The 21074-nt window shown below is 41.7% G+C and overlaps 1 protein-coding gene across 21 annotated transcripts in view; it reads right to left on the bottom strand.

Annotated features, from left to right (window-relative positions):
- The window catches only part of ABLIM1 (actin binding LIM protein 1), a 290923-nt gene that overhangs the window by 33846 nt on the left and 236003 nt on the right, over positions 1-21074 (bottom strand). For 16 of the 21 annotated variants that reach the window (XR_012498401.2, XR_012498397.2, XR_012498403.2 and 13 more), the window contains 5 exons: positions 15761-15848; positions 11837-11895; positions 9369-9455; positions 1528-1605; positions 651-806 (listed from right to left, as the gene is read on the bottom strand). Coding sequence is in view for 14 of the 21 variants with exons in the window: in XM_074339011.2 (XP_074195112.2) it covers positions 651-806; positions 1528-1605; positions 9369-9455; positions 11837-11895; positions 15761-15848 (468 nt within the window). In the remaining 7 variants the exon portion in view is untranslated. The remainder of the gene's footprint in view (positions 1-650; positions 807-1527; positions 1606-9368; positions 9456-11836; positions 11896-15760; positions 15849-21074) is intronic. The other 5 variants (XR_012498399.2, XR_012498400.2, XM_074339004.2 and 2 more) reach the window with 1 other exon arrangement.

Here is a 21074-nt window from a genome sequence, read left to right as displayed (position 1 = left end):
TAACTGGGCAGGTCATGGTGGGTAGTCATGCCCCGGCATATGACTTCTTTAATAAAAGGCTTATCTTTGCCTTAAGCAGCCCTGTTCATTGTTTCTGTGCATCTAGGTTCACAAACCTTTGAAATGCCCCCCTTTAGGCCCCTCCTTCTAAAGCGTGAGCCTGTAACCCAATCCCCGCCCTGCTTTCTCCCACCCTCATATACTCTTCCCTGGAGTCCCTCCTTGATTTCAAATGCATAAAAGCAACTGCACAAACTGTTCTTCTCCAGAGCATTTGATATCTCGCTCCCCAGCATATGTCATCAATTTTAGCTCAAATAAACTTATAAAAATTCTCGACAGGTTTGGACGTTTCTTACGTCCACACTTCTCAGTATGCCAGCTCCACTATCTTGCAACCTGCTATGAACTCTTATTCATCATTCACTGTTGTTTTGTGTGGTTGCTCTGCTCTCCCTCTTCTGTAACTTCCTGAGGACAGGGATGGTATGATAGATTTTTGAATAGCTCAAAGCCCCTGCTATGGAAGGCTACAAATACCGCGCAATCAAAAGGACTCTCTGATTTATCTGGACTCCAACTGGTAGTTCTTGTACATGTAACAAAAGAGAAGTAAGCTGTACAACTCACGACTCCTAGGAATTTATTACCTCGCCCAGGCTCTGTCTCTCCTGTTTGTCGTCATAGCCTGAAGTGTAGAAAGGCTCATAGGTAATAAGATCTGGACGCTCAATATCATAAATTGCCTTAACCTTGGGAATGGCTGCTAAATCCTTGTAATCCAGGATTTCATTGTCCACTTTTGCCTGGCAAAGTTAAACAGAAAGAAAAGTTATTCAGCTGTCTCATTTCTTTGGAAACTATTGTTAGTGTATTTCATAGGTTGCTTAAAAATAAACAAAAACCAAAACACTTTGCTTAGCAAGGTCAAACTCTTTAGAAAGTTGCCCAATTTATGTTAATAAATGTTAACCATATGTTAATCATATTTAAAAACATAAGTCACCAAAAGCTTAGGAAAAAGTCTATGTAGAATTCATCACGTAGAGAATCCCGTACACCTACAGGATAATTTCCTAAATCTATTACAGTGAAGGAAAAGCTCAAACAGGTGATCAAAAAAGCCTCCCAGGTGGCTAAACACAAGAATTGCGTATGCAATAAACTAAATATTTAAATACTTTTGTGGCAGAATTTAAGAACACTCAGTATCAGCATTATAAAATGTATAACTAATCCCCAAATATCTATATGTAAGTTAGGCGCAAGAATTTTTAAGTCCTGCATCAGATTACTGCATTTTACGGGTCATCTGCTTGCTCACTCCACTGATGGTCACAGCTACATATAAATTCAATTACCCGAAGGAGAAACTGATTGAGAAGGCTGGCCTACAAAAGTGAAAACTGGATCTCATAACAGAACTAGAAATCATTTTGAATGACTCTATTTTGGATTAGCTACTGTACTATTACAATCTGCTACCTTACCTGTCCCAAAGTGTCTCTTCCAGAAGCAGATACTTACATAGATAGTGTGACCCGGGGAGCCAGGAATACTGGAGCCTGGTCTAGAATAAATGCTTTCGGAAGAAGTCCTGGTAGGCTGTAAAATAAACAGTGACTTGTAAGGTTTTAGACCATGGCTTTAGAATCAAGACTTGGCCTGAGTCCCTAAGCTTTACTAAAAACTAAGTTGGTTAAAAAAAAAAAAAAAAGATTTGTGACTTTTTTTGAATAAGGGAAAATATAACTTAGAGAGGAAGGTAAATGAGAACTAGTTGTGCGATCAGCCTTGCAAATGCATTTGGGGCTTTTCTTTTTACCTTCTCTTCCTAAAGAGCTTCTGGCTCTACCTTCAAGCACATTTCTCTCCATTTCCACTGCTGCAATCCGCAATCCCCAGTTACAACCTCCCATTTTATGGGTTGTTTAAAAATAAACAAAAACCAAAACACTTTGCTTAGCACAGTCAAATTCTTTAGAAACTCTGTACCCTTTAGAAAGGATTCACATCGGAGAGGTTATTTGATAGATGTACATTAGGAATAGGACCTTTTCCTCTTCGGTACTGTTTCTACTGATATGCAGCAGCTTGAATGTGAGTGTAACTGAGCCAGAATGTCTGAAGACAAGGACGTCGCATCACTGAGTCTTTCACATCTAAAACAATGAGAGCGAACCCACCCGGCCATCTGGAGTCAGTCAGTGATCAGACTCATTCTAACAGTAAGAATTCTCGGGGGAACTGTGATCGGTCATCTCGGCCGATGTCGCTGGTATCTTTGAGGTACCCGCGTGGACGGGGTCGGGGAGCTCATACTGTGTACCGGTGGAGTTGTGCCAGGCTCATGGCTTCTGACCCCCTCCACAAGGGCTGCCACATACAAGTACTCTCCTTCTAGAGTTACAAGTTTCCAATCACAGGCATATCTCACTATGAGAAAACTCCCAATTCTGGGTATATTGAAAAAGAAAGGATTCACATAATAACACTCCTCAAAAAGATCAATTCCTTGATCCATTTCCTAATGGAAACATAGAAGGGACACAACCAAAGTTCAGCCCTCCTTTCAAAAGAGATGACCTGTTAACGTGGGGCCAACATTCAGCTCTGTGGGATAACAATTAACTACGGGTAGTCCTCACCTTCAAGTGGCCAGGGGCTAACACTTGCCAAACCCAATGTCAAAATGAAACCTCTTAAGTGACAACTGAAGAATGCTAATAGCAGCTACCATGTATTGCCCATTTACTACGTGACAGGCCTGTGCTGGGCACTTCCCAGGCATGTCTCATGTAATCTTCTCAATAACCCCACGAAGCAGGTTCTGTTACTACCCCTATTTTACAGCTGAGAAAAAAGTATGCATGCTACAAGCCACACAGGTGGGCAAATATCAGGATTTGAACCCTGGAGACAGTGCCCAAGCTCTTAATGAATCCATACACTAAAATTTCCCCCATATTGTAAGGTAAATGTGACCATTTGTTTCCCATCAACATAGCTATGGAACAAATGAGGTGAAAATAAAAGACAAATATTGAGATCAGCTAGCAGAAAAGAGTGCAAACTGAAAATAGTTTTATTGCCACCAGCTCTTATACGAACCCCGCAAGAGCTCGCTGTGTTGGGCTGGGGTAGGAGAGGGTGCAGGACAGTCAGACATCTTCAGTTACTGGCGTTGCTATGACAATGGCCTGTTTTCATTAACAAGCAGCTAGGACATTGGGTGAATACCAGTGTGCACTGAGCTTTAGGGTCTCTCCCACTTACTCATCCTGATTTTTGCCAAATGTGGGTCAGGGATACTTCCTGCCTTTCCTGCAACAATGCACCTGAGGATGGCTCCAAAGTGTTTTGTTTTCTGGTGTACTGTGCGTGCTCGCAGGAATAGAGCTGGAGAACACAGAAGCCAACGTCAGGAAGGAGATCTTTAGTGCTCTCTTCCAGGGATGAAGAACTCCATGGACAGAAAAGATCTTTTGGCTGAACTAGTTTGTTGCAGCTCAGTCTCTACCTGCCTCCTTCACTGGATCAGAGTATCCTGTGAGTTATGCAGGCTCTCTCGGAAACATCTATCATGATGCTCATTTACATGATTCATTTACATGATTAATACTGTCGGGCTGAAAAGTTTTAAGAGTTACCCGACAATTCGAAAGTTTGTCAAATCCCATTTGCTTCTTTAAGGTTTTCAGATCCAAATCACCTCCCATCTGGTTACTCCGGACTTGGGTTCTCTGATTCTAAAATAAGTATTTTAGATTTTTAGACTCAGACAGTTTTCAAAGTCAAGTCAGTGTTCACCAAATCCATCCACGCTCTGGCTCCTGTTAGAGAGACCACTCTGCCATGTACATCTTCAGACAACAGTGTTATTTGAGAAATGCTCAAGACGACCCTTGGAGACTCAGAGACGGCTTTTTCTCTCATCGCATTCACCATTGTTTGCTTCTGCTTCCTTCTGACCTCGTAACCTTACTGTAACATTTACTTCCATAGGCGTCTTGTGTATGGGTTGAGTTATATTCTTGCTTGCCTATTTTCTTACAATGGTCCCTCTCTGTCTTCCTGTCTAAAATGAAATAATGGAATAAAACACAACTCTGTATAATATAATACAGTGGGGTGAAAAGGCTGGCTTTGAAGTCAAATAACTTGGTTCAAATCCTGGTTCTACTGGTTGTGTGACATTACATGAGTTTTCCTTTTTTTTCTTTTGACTTCCTTGGGCTTCAGCTTCTCCATTTATAGAACGGAGGAGAGGGTACTAACAGCCAGTACTTCATAGGGATAATAGAGACAATACATATAAAGCTTCAAGCACCTTGCTTAGCACATGGCAAGTACCCAGCATCTTCAAGACACTTGGCGTTAGACTGGATTACTTGGCCACTTCATCTCCAGAACTGCCTCTGTTTTGATTTAAGCTGCACAGACTAGCTTTCCCTACCACACTTGTAGGCCTCCCCGAGACCTCAGATATGGGGCAGCAGTCCCACCTGGAGTCCTTCACCTTCTTGAGAACTCTGTTCTGAAGTGGTTTGGCATCCTCCCGAGACAGTGACTTCCTGCCTAGGTCTCAGCGTTAGTAATGAATGCCCTTCCATGCCGTTGGCCAAGACCTTGCCCAGGCCTGTCTTATTCGCCAGGACAATTCCTGGTTTGCTGCCTCCTGACCTGTGCTCAAGGCTTAAACAGTACACATGGGTCGCCTGCTTTTTGTCACATTCCCTAACGGCTCTCGAAGTGTATTTCGCTCAACCTGCAGAGATTAGAGAGGTCTCTCTCTCCCTTATGAAGATAACAAAACTACTTTTTAAAACTGAACTATTATTTTAGAGGTTTAGTCTTAAACTATTTGGAATTTTACATTTCAATTCTGAACATGGTGAATTTTAAATGAACATCTTGTTTATTATTGAAAGAACCCCTTTCATTCTTCCAGCTGTATTTTACCCCCCCCCCCATTAAGACGCTACTTGCTGAGGGTCTCTAAAGGTCAAGACATCTTCCAACAGAGCAGCTCAAAGCCACTCACATCTGAACCTCAAAAGCAACAACTTACTGACATGCCGTCCCTCTTCCAAATCCCACTGACAGTCTCCTTTACCATTAACTTAACTCTAGCTTCACCCCATTGGACTGTGACAAAGTTTTACAGACGGTCCATATGTACTTCCACAGCTGATCCTTACATGCAGTCATTTAACCTAAATTACTATTTCCACCCATTGAGATAACCAGGAGAACAACAGTGACCCATAATTACCAATTGAATTCAATAACATAATTGGTCAACAGCCTTAGGGTATGCCCACTTCTGTTCTACAGAGAAACAAGGACCTGTGATTAAGCTGTTAAAATGCGTATTCAATTTACTTACTTTCCTTTAAGTACCTTTCCTGTTATCCACACAGAAAAAAAAAAACCACTGGAAAGCACAGTTGGAAAAATTCAGTTCTTTGCAAAAAAAAGAAAGGGGAGGGCAGGGATTGGGGAAGCAAAGGCAGGTAGATATAGAAAGGATTATGGACTGGTTGTGATTTCTCCAGGTATTTTGCCTATAAGATTAGGTAAATAGTTTTATCATTATTTTGGCAACACGAGGAAAGGAGTCTTCAGTAAGAACCTTCTAGTTATATGTGGCTGTCCTCACTCAATCTCTCATGAAGAAGGGGCCATATGACCTACATTTATTTCCTCAGCACATCTTTATGTACTCACTTTTGATTTCTATAAAGTTTTTCAGTTTCCTCAAAAACAACAACAACAAAAAATCAACAGTCTCACCAGAAGACTAATAGCTCATCAGGAAAGAGAAAAAATGGCATTTGATCACTAACAGTAGATGCTTGAAAATGCATGTCTATTTGTTTTCGGTATGAAATATTTTTAAAAAGCCCTCTTACCACATTTCGGTTGTTTTTTTCCCTATGCCCTGACTTTGTCCTTCTGTCCTACCATTCAGAAGGCACAGTCACAGAATGAAAATTACACGGGAGGGATCTTTTTATGTTTCCACTCCAGCTTTCATCATTCTTCAAATATTGACCATTAAGAAAAACTTACCAGCGCTCTGCCTGGCGAGTAAGCAGAGAAATGACATTTTCCATTTACTTTCAATTATGGGCCACCTGGTCCCTTCCTGAAAGGAGAATTCTGGAAGGCACTCTGCTGCCCTCCCTCCCCCCGTCCTGCCCCCACTCAGCAGGAGCAAGATGCAACAACTACATTCATCTAATTTGCATTCATCCAAAGCCATGCTCTAAGAAGGGAGAGAAACTACAGGCAACTGGCAACCAGATCCGAAAGACCTTATGAATAGCTACGGACAACTACAGCTACAAGGTGACTGACAGCTTATACGAAGTGCTGCTGAGGTTGACAGTACCTGCCTGGGGTTTTTGTAGAAGTTCACTAGACAAGGTAGTGATAATAGCTGCAGAAGAAGGACTACTTTTAAAATCTGCATACACTGAATGTTCCCTCCTAAGTTAAGAAAGCGTGAAATCAACTCCTTTGGAAAAAGGAGAGTGTGTTTGAGAGGAAGGGGGAGGCGCTGACAGGCACCCACCCCCTTCTGTGGAGAGTTTCACAAACGCCATCAGTCTTTTCTGTGGCCCAGAGACCTTACTGTCTTTCCAGCGTAAATCTTAATACCTATACATCCTGATGAATTGTAAAGACCAAAAAGAATAAAATATTCAAACAAAATGAAAGCTGGGAATAAAGCAGTATATATTGTAGCGACATTAATAAAACAATAATTAACAACATTATTTCCTTGTTCTAGATGTACGTAAAGCTCCACCTAACTCCTTTTTAAATATATACACATGGTTATTTGTTTGGTATATTGTAGGTTTGCAAGTGCATATGTTATAATAGGTGAATGTTAGTTTCAAAAGAAAAAAAAATCTCACACGTTTGGTACGACAGCCCTTTCATGCTCTAGCCTCCAAAAACACAGCAGAGAAGCCCCCTTTTTAGAATGAAAGCAAGTGATCCACTCGAATTATTACAAACTTGGTTCTGGGAATATCATATGCTTTGTTTACAATGAATGACAAAAGGAATTACAAATGCTCAGGACTGAGTTTTACCTAGAGACACAACGGGCTATTCATATAAAACTCCTCCAAGTTAGTAAAACAGGAATATGTTTTCCTTAGGTAATTCTATTTTCATCATTTTCTTTTACCTGTAATTCAGCAAGAGGAACGGAGAAGCAATTTTAGAAGCTAAATACTAAAATGATTTTCCTCCGATAAATATGACCTTCCTCCACAACAAAAGCAAGGCTGGCTTCTGGGACAGAGTGCTGAGTATTCCTGCAAGGCATATAGTCAGTTTATCTCATAACTAAGGTGTCTGAAACTGTCTGGGGAATGATTGCTGTGTAGGCCACAGTGTTTAAAAAAATGGAAATATCTGTGTAACTTGAGAATGGCTTTGGAGTTTTCAGGCTTCTTAAAGGTTCGAGTGAGCTGCCCTTCTGTGGCCAATGAGTGAAGGGGACCATCTCAAATGGCCCGTTTTCTCTGCCAGGTCCCAAGCTGTTTACAACTTTCTGTGATGGAGCTACAGCTGACTTCATTGATATTTACTGCTGGATAATGGGGATCAGATGTCTCTCTTGAATAACAGGATAGGAAGAGAGAAGTTATTAAAGACAGATCTCTTCTCTCTCTGTCTCTCTGTCTGTCTTAGACATAAGTGTCTGGAGCAAACCAAAATATTTCACACTTGATTATGGTGTTTTTCTTCAGGTCATGAAAATGTATCAGTTAGACTCAGACTAATAAAATACCCCAAAACTATTTTAAAAAGCTACTTCTTGCCAAGTAGAGGTACAAATTGTGAACAATACTCATTTGCAGTGGGGATGCTCTTTGGCTGTTCCTCTGCATTCATGAGACTATAATTTCACTTTATGTGGCATCTCTGCCACTGGAACTAAAGCTTTAAGACAGAATGAAAGTCCTAAGACACACACAAGTTATCGTTTAACTCAGCATCACGGGAAACGCTACAGACCTGAGATCTGGCACCTGCAGGTAAGTCTTGCTTCTTACAACCTGTGTAGCCCTGGGCTGGTTTCATTTCATAGATGAAGAAACTTAGGGGGTTGACGTCTAACAAGTTTCTTTCCACTCTAAAACTCTAGACTTCTATCTTTCACATCATTAGAAGGTGAAGTTTAAACCAAAACTCCTCTCAGCCTTAGTGCGGTTCTGGCCGGCAGAGAAAAAAGGCATAGGCACAAAGCCCAGACTAAAGTGCTGGTTGCAATCTCAAATTGTCAGCAGAATGACAAAGTGGGTTTTATTTGGGCAAAGATGGGATTGTGGAAAGTCACTTGCAATTTAACAGGGCAAGGTTTCAACTGATTCTCAGAGACCCTGAAAGAAGGTCAAGTATGTGCCAGGAACATAATCTCCTGCCTCACTGCTCATCTGGAGAGCTGGCCCAGTATGCTTCCTGCTTCTGTAGGATGCCCTCTTCCTTAAACACCATCAGACACAGCCAGTATTTAATGCGCTCCCCTTTCTGTCTTCTGAGGTTTCTCCCTCTCTCCTCTTGTAGAATAATGAGAAGAACGTGAGGAATGGGCTCATAGAGACAGGGGTGAGCTCTTGCACTTACTGGTGGGGTCACTCTGAGGAGGTTATTTAAAGGGTCTCTGTCTTTCCACCTGTTAAGTGGGCATAAGGATAGCTATCTCATGGGAATTCGTAGAAGGAGCAAATGACAGTGTATGTATATGTCCCAGCCTCTGCAGAGTGGGTGCCTTGTCTCATTTGTTTCCTTTCCCACCTCACTACTCCCTTCGTGAGCTAACCCCTCCCTACCCAGGCCCTGCTTTTCCCGCCACCCCTGTCTTATCATCTCCACGTGTTCAAATCCTACCTGGCCTCCAGGAAGTGCCCCTTCAGACCCTTTCTTCATCTGACATGTCCTGATCTGTGTGATCATATTCTGTGATGTGTTTTTTTTATCATTCCATAATTATTTCTCTGTCTTCTGTTCCCTACTAGCCTATGTCTACAGCATCCAGCCTACATATATTGGCAAATATATGTTCAATGAGCACACATGTGAACAAAGGATCAAAAGGGTAGCTTCTAATGTGCTTGCTTTAATCAAGACAAGGCTTAGCCACTGCTGTAAATCACAAAACACTGATCAGAGAAGGAAACAGCCAGAATCAGAATGTGAGATGCACTCTGTGGGGTGAGGAAAAGCATCTGCCTCTGCAGGAGTTGAATAGGTTACATGGGGAAAGCAGCACATGGAGAAAAAGCGACAAGAGCCTGGGCCCAGGACAGCGGCTTGAGCCTCAGCCTAGACACAGCGCCAACCTTCAGTGACGGAGACCGTCCTGTGCGTCGAATCAGACTTTTGGGATAAAAGAAATCGGATTTCGAAGAACGCTGAATGTTTGGCAGCTGCCGTGAAACATGAAAAAAGGGAAGAATGAACAAAGAAATAAACTCAATTTAGAAACACGATCAAAAAATAAAAAAACAACTTTGGGAAAACTAATTTGACAATAAACGCCAAGTGTCATTGCTTTACTTGATGTATGTGTGAGAATATGTTTTGGGTTCTGTGTGTGAAAGCATATTAACTGGTCTCAAGTTATAGTAGATTTCCCACATTCCAACTCCTGTGATTCCTTTCCATTTATTTTGGCTTAGACATTCTATATGAAGAGTAAGAAGCCAACGAAGCCACTGAGAGATGTTCTTTTAAGAATCTGTTGTTACAAACACCCCATGAGTTCTTAAATATCAAGAATGTGAATTACTCAGTGGCATTGCCGAAAGAGTCTTAAAACATTTTCATTTTGCTATGGTAACTGCACTAATGTGACGTGTGGAGTAAGGCCCAGAAATCTTGACTCAAGATTTGTGATCTGTAGACAGACACACCCTTAAGAGAGCACAAGAATTACTCTTTTATTCAAAAACCGATTCTACTTTAAATCCCACTAGGTCAGCATGTACCCCCACGTTTCTCCACTTGGGGCACATCAGAATGTGTATCCTCTTCCTCAATGTTGACTTCCCAAAGGTGAGTGAGCCCAGGGCTGACCTGACCTCCTAAGTGGCAAATGTTGGCATTAGGAGAAGAGCTTTGGAATTCTCTGGAAAGCTTCACTATAGGAAGAATAAAACAATGGCTTCTCTTGGCCAGAATGAGTGGAAGTATTACACGAGTTGTTTTCATAAGCTTGCCCAGAGAGTTCCATCAAAATGTGATCAACAGTGTTGATTTAAAAAAAAACAAAAAAAAACATTTTAGTAACACCATCTGTAAACTCAAGCAATCCCTCCTTAAAGAGAAAAGACCCCATTCCATGCAGTGTGACCTCATTAACATTCTTCTCTTCGTTTCCCAAAAGATTTCATAGGGGATGAAGTAAACATAATTATTCAGAAGTCTAAAAGCAACACCACAGAGACAGTGCAAACCACTGGCTACCTGGGTGGTTCCTGAGCAACGTCCCCAAGCTATATGGTGAATTTTATATTCTTGTGATAAAAGTGACCATAAGCACTATCTTTCATGTTCTAGTATTTTATAAAGATAACCCATTTCCAAAGCATCCGTGGTTTCTCAAAAACCCCAGAATCTGGTCTAGACTCAGATGACTGTTCCAGTGTGTGCTTGCTGGTCAATGGACTTATTCGAGTTGAAGCTGCACGTCAAAATAGACACCCAAGCCATCCTGATCTTGGTGGGCAAATTCCTTTGTAGTTTGTCTTATCTTTACTCAATTATCCTAAGGAAAGTGGATATTTTTCCAGCATGCTACCACGCTGGTTATATACACAGCTCCTTATATCTGCTAATAGCAGATCAAGAAGAAATAAGACGACCCTCTAGAGTCTGGCCTCCAAAATCAATTCAGTCCATTCTTTACTCTGACATGCCAAGTGGAATGCGGTCAAATTTCAGTTTTTCCAAGGGTACCACTAAGTTAGTTAAACAGAGAGATTATAGACTGGCATCTATAGGCTAATTATTGCTTTGAAAAATACTTCACAGCCCAGGTGAAAAACTGGAGGCATCTGAACAGGACATAGATTATGATAATGACCTTACAACTCTGTACTGCTCTTTGCCTCTGAAACAGATAAAATATTGCCATCTGGAGGGGCTCTGAGAATGGATAAGACCAGGACAAGCTTCAGAAGGCAGAGAGATAAAGAAGGTCTATCCTTTTTGCCCGCGTGCTCAATGTTCTAGAATAGTTACTACAACATTGTGACGCTGCCTGAGAGTAAAGTTCTAAAACCATCCAGGCTGCCTGTGCACATTACATGTCTGAGCTCATCATTATTTTCTCAAGACGTTCTATCTGATAAACCATCAGCTTTTGGAGATGGAAGCTACTGAGTACGTTTGGATTTGAGAGGGCCAACAGCTGAGTGCTGGGTGCAGAGTTTGGATGGGAGTGGTGCATTATGGACTAAGCAGGACAAAGTCTGGTGAGGAGGTCACTGGATGCTGGACCTAGAACTTCATGAAGCATTTTTTTCACATTGGTATAGTTTGACCTTCCCTTAAAGGCTTTCCTAATAATCAGACTAGGGAGGCAAGACTTACTTTGTCCAACACAAGCACTGGGAACAAAAACCACAATCAATTTGAGGTGGGAGGGAATCTCCTTCCCTGGCTCAATGGGCTTTCAACTTGGTCCACGAGAGACAAAAAGTCAGGAGAAAATAATTTCATCCAAATTCCAGCCCCAAGAATTAGTCACTACGAAACATTTGGCCTGCAAATGCACCTGCCATCGCAGCTCTAATTATTTCCTTACCCGCAGTTTTTCTTCTGTCTTGGTAGATTGCTTACAGTCGGGATGCCAAACGGTAGAACCTGGAAAGAAACAGCATACCACTAAGATCAAGGGAAATGCAACGAAACCACAATCCTGTCAGATAGAACTTCTGAGAACGGTTCATACCCTCTCCCCCAGCACAGGGGAGTGAATCATGACAGCTCCAAGTGAATCATGACAACTCCAAACTCCAGGGTTTTCCTCTGGTCTAAGCTTGTTCTGTAAAGGTCATAATTCTGCACCACAGAACCCACTAACTGGGCACAAGAGTGTTTTGAAGCAAGAGCTATTTTGCTCTTGACTGTGTTTTTTTTTTTTTTTTCTTTTCCAACCATGATTGTCCTTTAAAAGTAATGTTGGTGTTCTGCATTTAATTTCAGAAATCTGAGCCATCAGCCAGGGATATATAACATCAAAACAACCAGGCAATTTGGAAGAGGGAAATAAAGTCAAACCAGAGAGTCTATGTTTAGAAGCAAAATTCACTGAATTTTCTGATGATCCAATTACACATCGTCATCTACATGGATATGGGAAATCAGGCCAAATCGTAGGAAGGTTGAAAGTGACTTTACAAATCCAAAAGGTTCCTTTAACTTTCAACTTTTCAATTAACTGAAAAGGAAGTCTTCACCTTTAAAGTCAGGAAGCTACTAGTTTAAGTGACATTTTTTGTTCCTGGGTCAATGCCTCACTGTGGAGGCAAAGCCCCAGAAAGTAGTTTCCAGGCTCTCAGCCTCACATAGACAGGTGCTGGCTCAGGTAGTAAATGGCCAACTGTGATTGCATGGCCATCAGCTGTGGCTAGTTGGCCGTCAGCTGTAACCAGTGAGCCATTGGCCACTAATATAACTGCTGTGGCTACACTAGGAGAGAAGGGAGGAGAGAGGAAGAATGGGGGCTAGCAAGAAGATGGCGGCTGGGCTGGCAAGTGTGGATGGCGGTTTGCGGATAGTGTGGATCCAGCCTCCAGTGAGAGTATAGTGCCGCCAGAGAGAACATAGTGGTATGACTCCCCTACCTATGGCTCCGTGGGTGTTCCTTTTTGGCCTCACCATGTCCTGCGTTCTTGTGTGGGGAGCGGGAGCAGAGACCCTGCAGGCCTCCCTGCATGACAAATGGCGCAGCGAGCAGGGTCTCCCGCACGACACTCACTTTCTCAGGGTATGAAGCACTTTCGTGGATGGTACCAGCATCACAGAAGTACTAAGCAAAGCACTTATATCCAATAGAAAGCCCTTAACGTGCAAGAATCCCTGCCTGCCTGTATAATACAGTGGTACTTTGGTTTTCTAACGTAATCCACGAGCTCTGAGATTCGAAAACAGCCGATAGCTAGGCCTCAGGATCTTGCACTCAGGGGAAGCGTGTGACATATTCAACTTCTGAGTCGTGTTCGAAACCGAAGCATTTGCTTCCAGTTTACAATATTCATAAACCAAAATGTTCGTCAACAGAGATGTTCGAAAACTGAGATACTACTGTATATGCCTAAATATGTATGTCATTTATACCTTAGGCATAAGCCCTATATGTGAGTCCTATGTTCACAGAGGGTGTGTTCAAACCTGGTGAGGGGCAGCAGAACTGGCGGGGACTTCAAAAGATTAAGTTGAAAGCAGTGAGTAAATGATATGAATTGAATAAAAGCCTCAGTATGAATATTAGACGTCCTACATTGTATTGTTCAAATTTTTCTCTCTCCCAGCAGCAGTCTGCATGTATTTGAAAAGACACCAAATTAAAATAATTCTTGAATTATTTTATACCACTGAGCTAAAATAATCTTAAATTAAGGACAAGGAAAATACATTTCATATCAGAATGGTACTTTAATCCCTGTTTAAACAATCACTTCTATATTACTTAACCCAGAGGCAGAGAGAGAGAGAGAGAGAGAGAGAGAGAGAGAGAGAGAGAGAGAGAGAGAGAGAGAGAGAGAAGGAAATAAAGAAAGGGAGGGAGGGAGAAAGGGAGGAAGGAAGCAAGGAAGGAAGTCAAGCAAACAGAAAGCAGACAGACAGACAGTCCCATCAGCACTAACGTTTACTCTGCGGCTGGCTACAAAGCACAGGAAACCCTCTGAATGGGGAGAGCCAAGGCCGAGGGGTCAGGGCTGGGCCCAGGAGCAGCGCTCTCTGTGAAGGTTCTATTGAGCGGGAGTCCTTGGCCAAAACACCAGGTCTGCACACAGTGTCACACTGTTCTCCAGAGGTCAGGCACACAAGGAATGTGACACAGAGAGAACATCAGATGCTGAGGAAGATGAAACTGCGCATTCTTCAAGGACGTGCCCAGAGGGCAAGCGAAGAGTACTGAAGCTCAAGCAGAGATTTACAACAATCCCTGGAATTCTGAATGTAGCCCCCTCTAACAGACAGATAGGTGGCCCTTTGTAGCAGGAATGCACTGCGTCTGTGCACAGCTTGAAATCACTCTGGCTATGCAGCTTCCAGACCCACAGGAAGGTGCAGAGAGATACCCTCCGAGCCTCGGAACCTCCGTTCCCGGCAGACACAGGGGCTGGCAGGCACTCTTGTATCTTTGTTTTTGAGTGCTGGAGCTGACACACTACAATCTAAAACAAAGCCTGGGGACCAAATGAAGAATAAATCTGCTCCACTCTGAAAATGCAAAGTGACACCTGCCTATTATTGCAACTGCAGATTTACAGCTTGTCCTCAGGGAAATGTGTCACGGAAAGCCCACGTGGCATCGTAGATTCCAGTTCTTGTCACTTGCCTTTATTGGGTCCTTTAGAATTCAGTGATTTTTATTTTTTATTTATTTTTTTATTCATAGCTTTTCAGAGTGATCATTCTACTGTGACAAGGACGTTTGGGGCTGTTAATTTCTCACACAGCCAGCATGTATTAAAGCTTTGCTTTAATATTCCAGAGTAATTTCTGTAGACTTTTCTTGGTTGCATAAAAAAACTGAGAGCAAAGCAAACCATTCATTAAAAATACACATAGTGTTATGTGCAAAGAGAAAGGAAGAAATGACATGCAAAGGCAGATGAGACCCAGTAATTACCAAGTTGAACCAGCAATAGCTCTTACGGTTCTTGCTAATTTTACTGATAAGCTCTTGTCTATTTAATGATGCTTTTACAGCTAAAAATAGTAAAATGCTTGCACAGATGGTGCTGGAATAGAATCTTTCCCTAAAGCCTCTCTGAGAAGCTTCAGAATTTTAGAGGAGATAAAAAAGTCATAGTTCTAACAGTGGGAAAATTTCTCAGAATTATTTTCAATTGAAAAAAAAAAAAGAAATCGAATGGCCCCCTAGTAATGCCACCAGAAACTTCTCAATTTCTCTGTCAGAGACTTGGGGTGTGTTCTCTTTCACACATTCTCTCTCTCCTTTAATATGAAAGCTATGTAATCTTAGTGGGATGAAATACATCTGTGATGCAATTCACCAAATATGAGATTTTCTTCTTCCGAAAGCCTGGTTAAGAGCAGCCTGGGAGGCCTCAAAAAAAGTCCTTCTGGCAGAATAATGAAAGGGGAAAATCTATCCAATGAGTAGCATTTCTAGAAATGCTTTCTCGCTTTTGATCTTCTGTTTCTCAAGCATGTTCCTGGGGAGGGTGAGGGGAGGTGTTCCTCATCTTCATTCTTACCTTCCACCCATGGCATCAAACTTCCAGTCCTCGTCATTCATTCCAGCAGCAACACCTTTCATTTGTTAATAGTCTTAGGGGCTCACTGCCAGCATGGCAATTGCTAGGCTGATTAATACTAACTGATTAAGTAACTTTTGGCCACATTCATTTTGGATCTAGGTAGCCTTGCAGCTCATGAAATGTCTCCTCTAAAAACAATCAAAGAAGCAAACATAGCAAGGTTTTCTTTCCCCAGGTAGGGAGAACTAATTGGGTTCTCGAGTCCACCTTACCTTGAAGATACATTTCCTCTCCTTCTGTGAACATCTGGTTGCACCTGCTGCATCGTGCACAGCTGGGGTGGTAATGTTTGTCACCTGCCTGCAAGAAAAGAGGTAGGGAACATTTAATCTACTCCTGGTCATTGCCCCCGGCCTCTTTTCTGCACTTGGGGAATTCAAAGAAAAGAGAAGAAGCTGAGGCAGTAAAACGAATTGTCCAGTTGACCAAACTTCCTACACCAATAGCCCTAGACGCTGAAGCTCACCCCATTGGAACTGGAGGGACTCAAAGACCAGCTACTCGTTCATGCCTGTCATGATGGGGCCGCCTTGCCTCTTGGGGTTTCTGCCTTTCATTCCTCTCTTGGCTTGGGCTCTCCCAGATGGTTGCCAGTTACACACCACGTGCCTAAGGTGGGTCCACTCCATCGCCCAAAAAAACCCCATCTCAAAAACATTAACACATGAATTGATGTCGGAGGCTAATGTTGGTTTGTACTAAAGCAATAAAAAGAAAGGATCCTATTAGCAGGTTCTTGCTTTCGTAGCTAAACAGTCCAAAAAATAATAAAACAGTAAAAGACATCATCTACTGCTCATTCTCAAAAGGAGCCCAAAGTCTTTCCTATGCTTTTTACAATTGTTGGCCAAAGTCTTATATTAATTGTTTTCTGAAGAAGGTATTTTACTTAGGTGGCTCTGCATTATCCCTGGCCATTCCATGTTCCTAAATATGACAGATGCCATCACAGCAGGTGTTGACTTCCCCAAAGCAAAATGTCACTGGTCACAGAGATAATTCTCTAGACAGGTGCCAAGTCACATTAGAGTCATGCTCCAAATGTGTGCCTGACAAAATGAAATATTTTTCATAGCTTAGCAAATAATCTCACCACCTAAAAATTATCAAATGTACTCTGCAATTAAGTTATTTTATCAATCAACTGTGAAAACATCTGTTTTGCAATAACAATGTGCAAGGCAGTGCTGAGAACCTAGAGAAGTAGGTGCATGGGTGCACCCTGCGCCTACACAAAATCTCAAGAGGAAATCAGAGGTCAGGTACTGATTCCTTTCTCACGCTCTCTTGTAGAAACTACAGAAGCCACTTAGCAACCGGAGTGCAAGATGGTGCTCAGCTACTTAAGATAGTCAAGTGGAAAAAAACGGAACTTCTGTAAAAGTAGAAGCCAGGAATACATTCTTTTCAGTGGTATCTGCCAGAAAACCCCAGAAGTGGGGCTCTTGTTCTTGACCACATGGTATGTTTAATTTATTTTTTCCTGGCGGGGAGAGTGAGGGGAGTGTAGGAAATGTCAACAGAAAGTAGCTCCTTCCCTTAGACCGTCCAGGGTCCCATGTGAGTAAAAGGAGGAGAGAGAAGATATTACTAAATTCTAAACCATGTTGGCTCAGCTGGGACGTCAATGCTCGGAGGTGCCAGTCAGTTAGGACAATTTCTGGGTTCTCAAGGAAAATGTAAGGGAAAGAGTTAACGCCCCTTGACAGGAAGCTAGTGTAGTCTGCAGGGAGAAGCATACTCCTCAGTAAGCTAGGAATAGAAAGAAATTCCTTCAAGCAGATAAAGTGTATCCATCATATTTAGTGGTATAATATTAGAAACATGCTCATTAAAGACAGGAACAAGACAAGGAAATGTATACTTTCATCAGTGTTTATCTGCATTGTTTTAGTCCTAGCCAATGTGATAAGTCAAGAAAAAGAAATAACTATAGAGGTCATTAATAAGAGTTCAGTCAAGTAGCTAGATAAAAAAACACATACAAACCAATAGTTTTCACTAGCAATATAAATTAAGTCAGTGTAATGGGAAAATGGGACCCCATTTGCAATAGCAACAAATAAACACTTCGTGCAAGATCTACATAAAGAAAACCATAGCACTTGACTGATGGACATAAAAGATTTAAATAGAGACACAGTATTTCTGGATGGAAAAGCTAAATATTGTAAAGATACCAATTTATCTAAAATGAACCTATTAATACAGTGCGTTCTCAATCAAAGTAATCATAGGAGTTTCCTCTATAGAAGTTGACAAACTAATTCTATAGTTCACATGGAAGAAAAAAAAAGCACAAAAATACCAAGACATTTTTTGAAAAACAGAGCACCAATGAAAGGGAGATTTTCCCTTCCTGATATAAAAAGTTATTCTAAGGCTGAAATAATTAAAGTACTTTATTTTGTGTGTGTGCAGAAACAGAAAATAGACCAGTGGAACAGAAAAGAGAGGAACCAGTTACACAGCCGGATATACAAGAGAATTATGACAAAGGTGATGCTTCAAATGAGTTGAAAAAACGTATTATTCAATTAATGCTGAGAACAACAGGTTCTCCACTTAGAGAGAGAAGTAACAGACAGGGAGAAAATATTTGCCATGAGTTTCAGACTAAAGATTATCATCCAGAACATATAAAGAGCATCTATAATGAAAAACAAACAGCAATATGGGCAAAAGGCAATTTCCAGAGGAAACATACATGACTCTCAAAGTAAAGAATTAGCTCAGCCCCATCACGAATCAGGGAAACCCAATTTAGAAAAATACATTTTTCTTCATGAAGTTGGCAAAGATAAAAAGAAAACTAGTGTCAGGAAAGAGGCATTTTCACACACTGTTGGTGAGAATACTCTTTTTGGAAGGCAACTTTGGCAATATTTATAAAAATGTAATATGTTCATACTCCCTGACATACAGATACCACCTCTAAAAGCTATCCTACAGAAATTCTCACACATGTGCCCCAAGGTGTATATATGGAAGATATTCAGTACTGTATTATATAAAACAGTAAAAGACAAAGAAACAGAAAACAACCTAAATAAGAAAGTGGTAAAATATCGAATCACATGTAGCCATTGAAAACATGCAGTATATAAACGTATATATGTACTTACATAGCAAAAGTTCAAGCTAATGTTACTAAGAAAAAAAATCACGTGGAAGAATAATATAATATGTGACTATAATATAGTCACATAAAGTAGTAGTCAATAGTGTGGAGACTCTGAGGTAAGTGTGGCTGGATTCAAATCCAGTTTCAGCCCTATATGGTCTTGTGATGGTGACAATCTAACCTCCAGCTTCCGCATCTGTGAAAGGGGTAGAATAACTGCACTACCTCATGCAGCAGATGAGAGGACCAGCGTATTGGCTGGCACCCTCCCATCAGTCCCTTGAGTCAGTCACTGTTGCTACTATTTATGTCAGAACACACATGTGTACATATATTGGCATTACACTTGTGTCCTGCACGGAGAGGAGACAAGGAGAATACACACCACTCGTCTGCTGTGACTACCTCTGTGGAAACAGGAGCGGGTAGGGGTCGCACCCTAACATTTTCCTTTGTATGCTTCTGTATTGTTTCGATCCTTTACAACAAGAATGTGTTGTTGTGTTACTGTGTAATAAGAAAATGCAGACCGAGAAGAACAAAAGACATGACGCCCGGGTTTGAGTTTTTACCCCAGACTGTACTTGAAATATGATCCGGAGCAAATAACTCTTGGAACCTCTACTGCAAAGTCGAGAGGATGTTGTTGGTGGTGATAACAATAATGAAAGTGAGTGTTTTAATTGTGATTATTCTATGTCAGTCACTGTCCTACACACTTCATAGATATTTAGTCATTTGTTTCATAATAACCTGATAAGGTAGGAACTATTATTAGTCCCTATTTTACAGGTGAGAAGCTGAGGCTTGGAGAGATTCAGTAACTTGTCCACAGTCACACAACTAGGAAGCTGGGCCAGGATGCAAACCAGAAGTCTGGTCTGGGGTACATGTTCTGTTTTTTATTCAGTGATCCCCCCGATAAGTCTAGTACCCACCTGGCACCATATATAGTTATTGCAGTATTATTGATATATTCCCTATGGAGTACATGTTCTTAACTAATACCGTAACTCATAACCATGCAGTACTCAACTGCTATAGCTACCCACAGTGATACTGTTGGAGTGAATGATCAAATGACACTTTGAAAATGGCGTGATGCACAGCAAATAACAACAATAGGAAGAACACGATCACTGTCTGCACAGAGATGGTCCGAGGGCCATTCATAAAAAGACGGCTTGTTAGTGCGATTTGGGATACTGATGAAAAGTTCTCTGAATGCTGCCCTTTCCGAGCAACAGGCACACAGAGAGAACTGTCTTACATGAACTGTCAGACAAGATGGATGGAAGATCCATCAGGGCCCTATGTGGCAGGGCTGTGCTCTAAAAATCAGGAGCAACAACATGGCTAAGGAACAATCCCATCACAGCGCCACGGACATCGGTCTGGACCCTCGCACTTGATTCTTCTCACGATGCTCAAGTGTCAAGAAATCCAGGGAGCCAGAATCAAAGGGGAGTTTCAAAGCCATTCAAAGTCTTCGTTTTGGTAGCAGTGCAGTCGTGGGGGGCCACGGGGTGAAGGACTCAAAAATAAAGGAGCCCCTCCTTTGCATACATGAGCCACCCTTCTGTTTCATTTCTGCTTACACAGGCACCCATGACGGTTCACAGACAAGCCCTGTGCACAGGGCCCAGAAAAGTACCAGAGCTGAACACAGACCTGGGGTCATATGCAAACTAGCCAAAAAAAATAAATGGAGCTCAATCAAAATTATTTAAATTGGAGCTATTTTTAGAAGAAGGAAAAAAATTTCAGATCATGAGAAAAAGACTAAAGCGTGCCCATACAAGAACAGATAATGAACACATTAACTCGTCGTGGAGAGGAGGCTTTTGGTTACAAATTTTAAAGCACAGTGGGAGCTTTGTTGGGACAGGTGATCTCATAAGCGGTGGTTACCAGTTACCTGGCTCCAGGCCCACACCCTGCAATTCTAGCTCTGTCGGGGTGGCCAGGAGCACCGCTGGGGCTCGCCAGAGCTGTCATCACTATTCTCCATCCATCTTTGTACCCTGCTACTTAAAACAGTTACAACTTTGTTTTCTTCATTTTCACATATTTAAAATGCATGCATTAAAAGTCTGCATTCCGGCTGGCATTACACTCTATGGACAATAAACAATTTGCTTATTTAGTTGAGTTCTGTAAAAGCATCTGCAAAGCACATTCAAAGTGCTAAACACTGTTTGCCTTTACTAGAGCTGAGGAAGTCAGACTTGGGTGGTTATTATTACTATTTGGTTACTCTCTGAATTGAAGTATGAACTTTAGCATTTGGGTAAACGTCACCCACTCTAAGGCAGGATTTGGTGTAAGGCACGACATTTTTGATGAAGCCCATTGTCTAGAAGAGAAGAAAGTAGTTTTGAACTCTTTGTGGAAGTGGGGTG

The sequence above is a fragment of the Rhinolophus sinicus genome, chromosome 15, assembly GCF_057876585.1.
Source record: "Rhinolophus sinicus isolate RSI-liver-muscle chromosome 15, RSI-T2T, whole genome shotgun sequence".
Lineage (NCBI taxonomy): Eukaryota > Metazoa > Chordata > Mammalia > Chiroptera > Rhinolophidae > Rhinolophus > Rhinolophus sinicus.
This window is presented reverse-complemented; position numbering and strand designations above follow the sequence as displayed.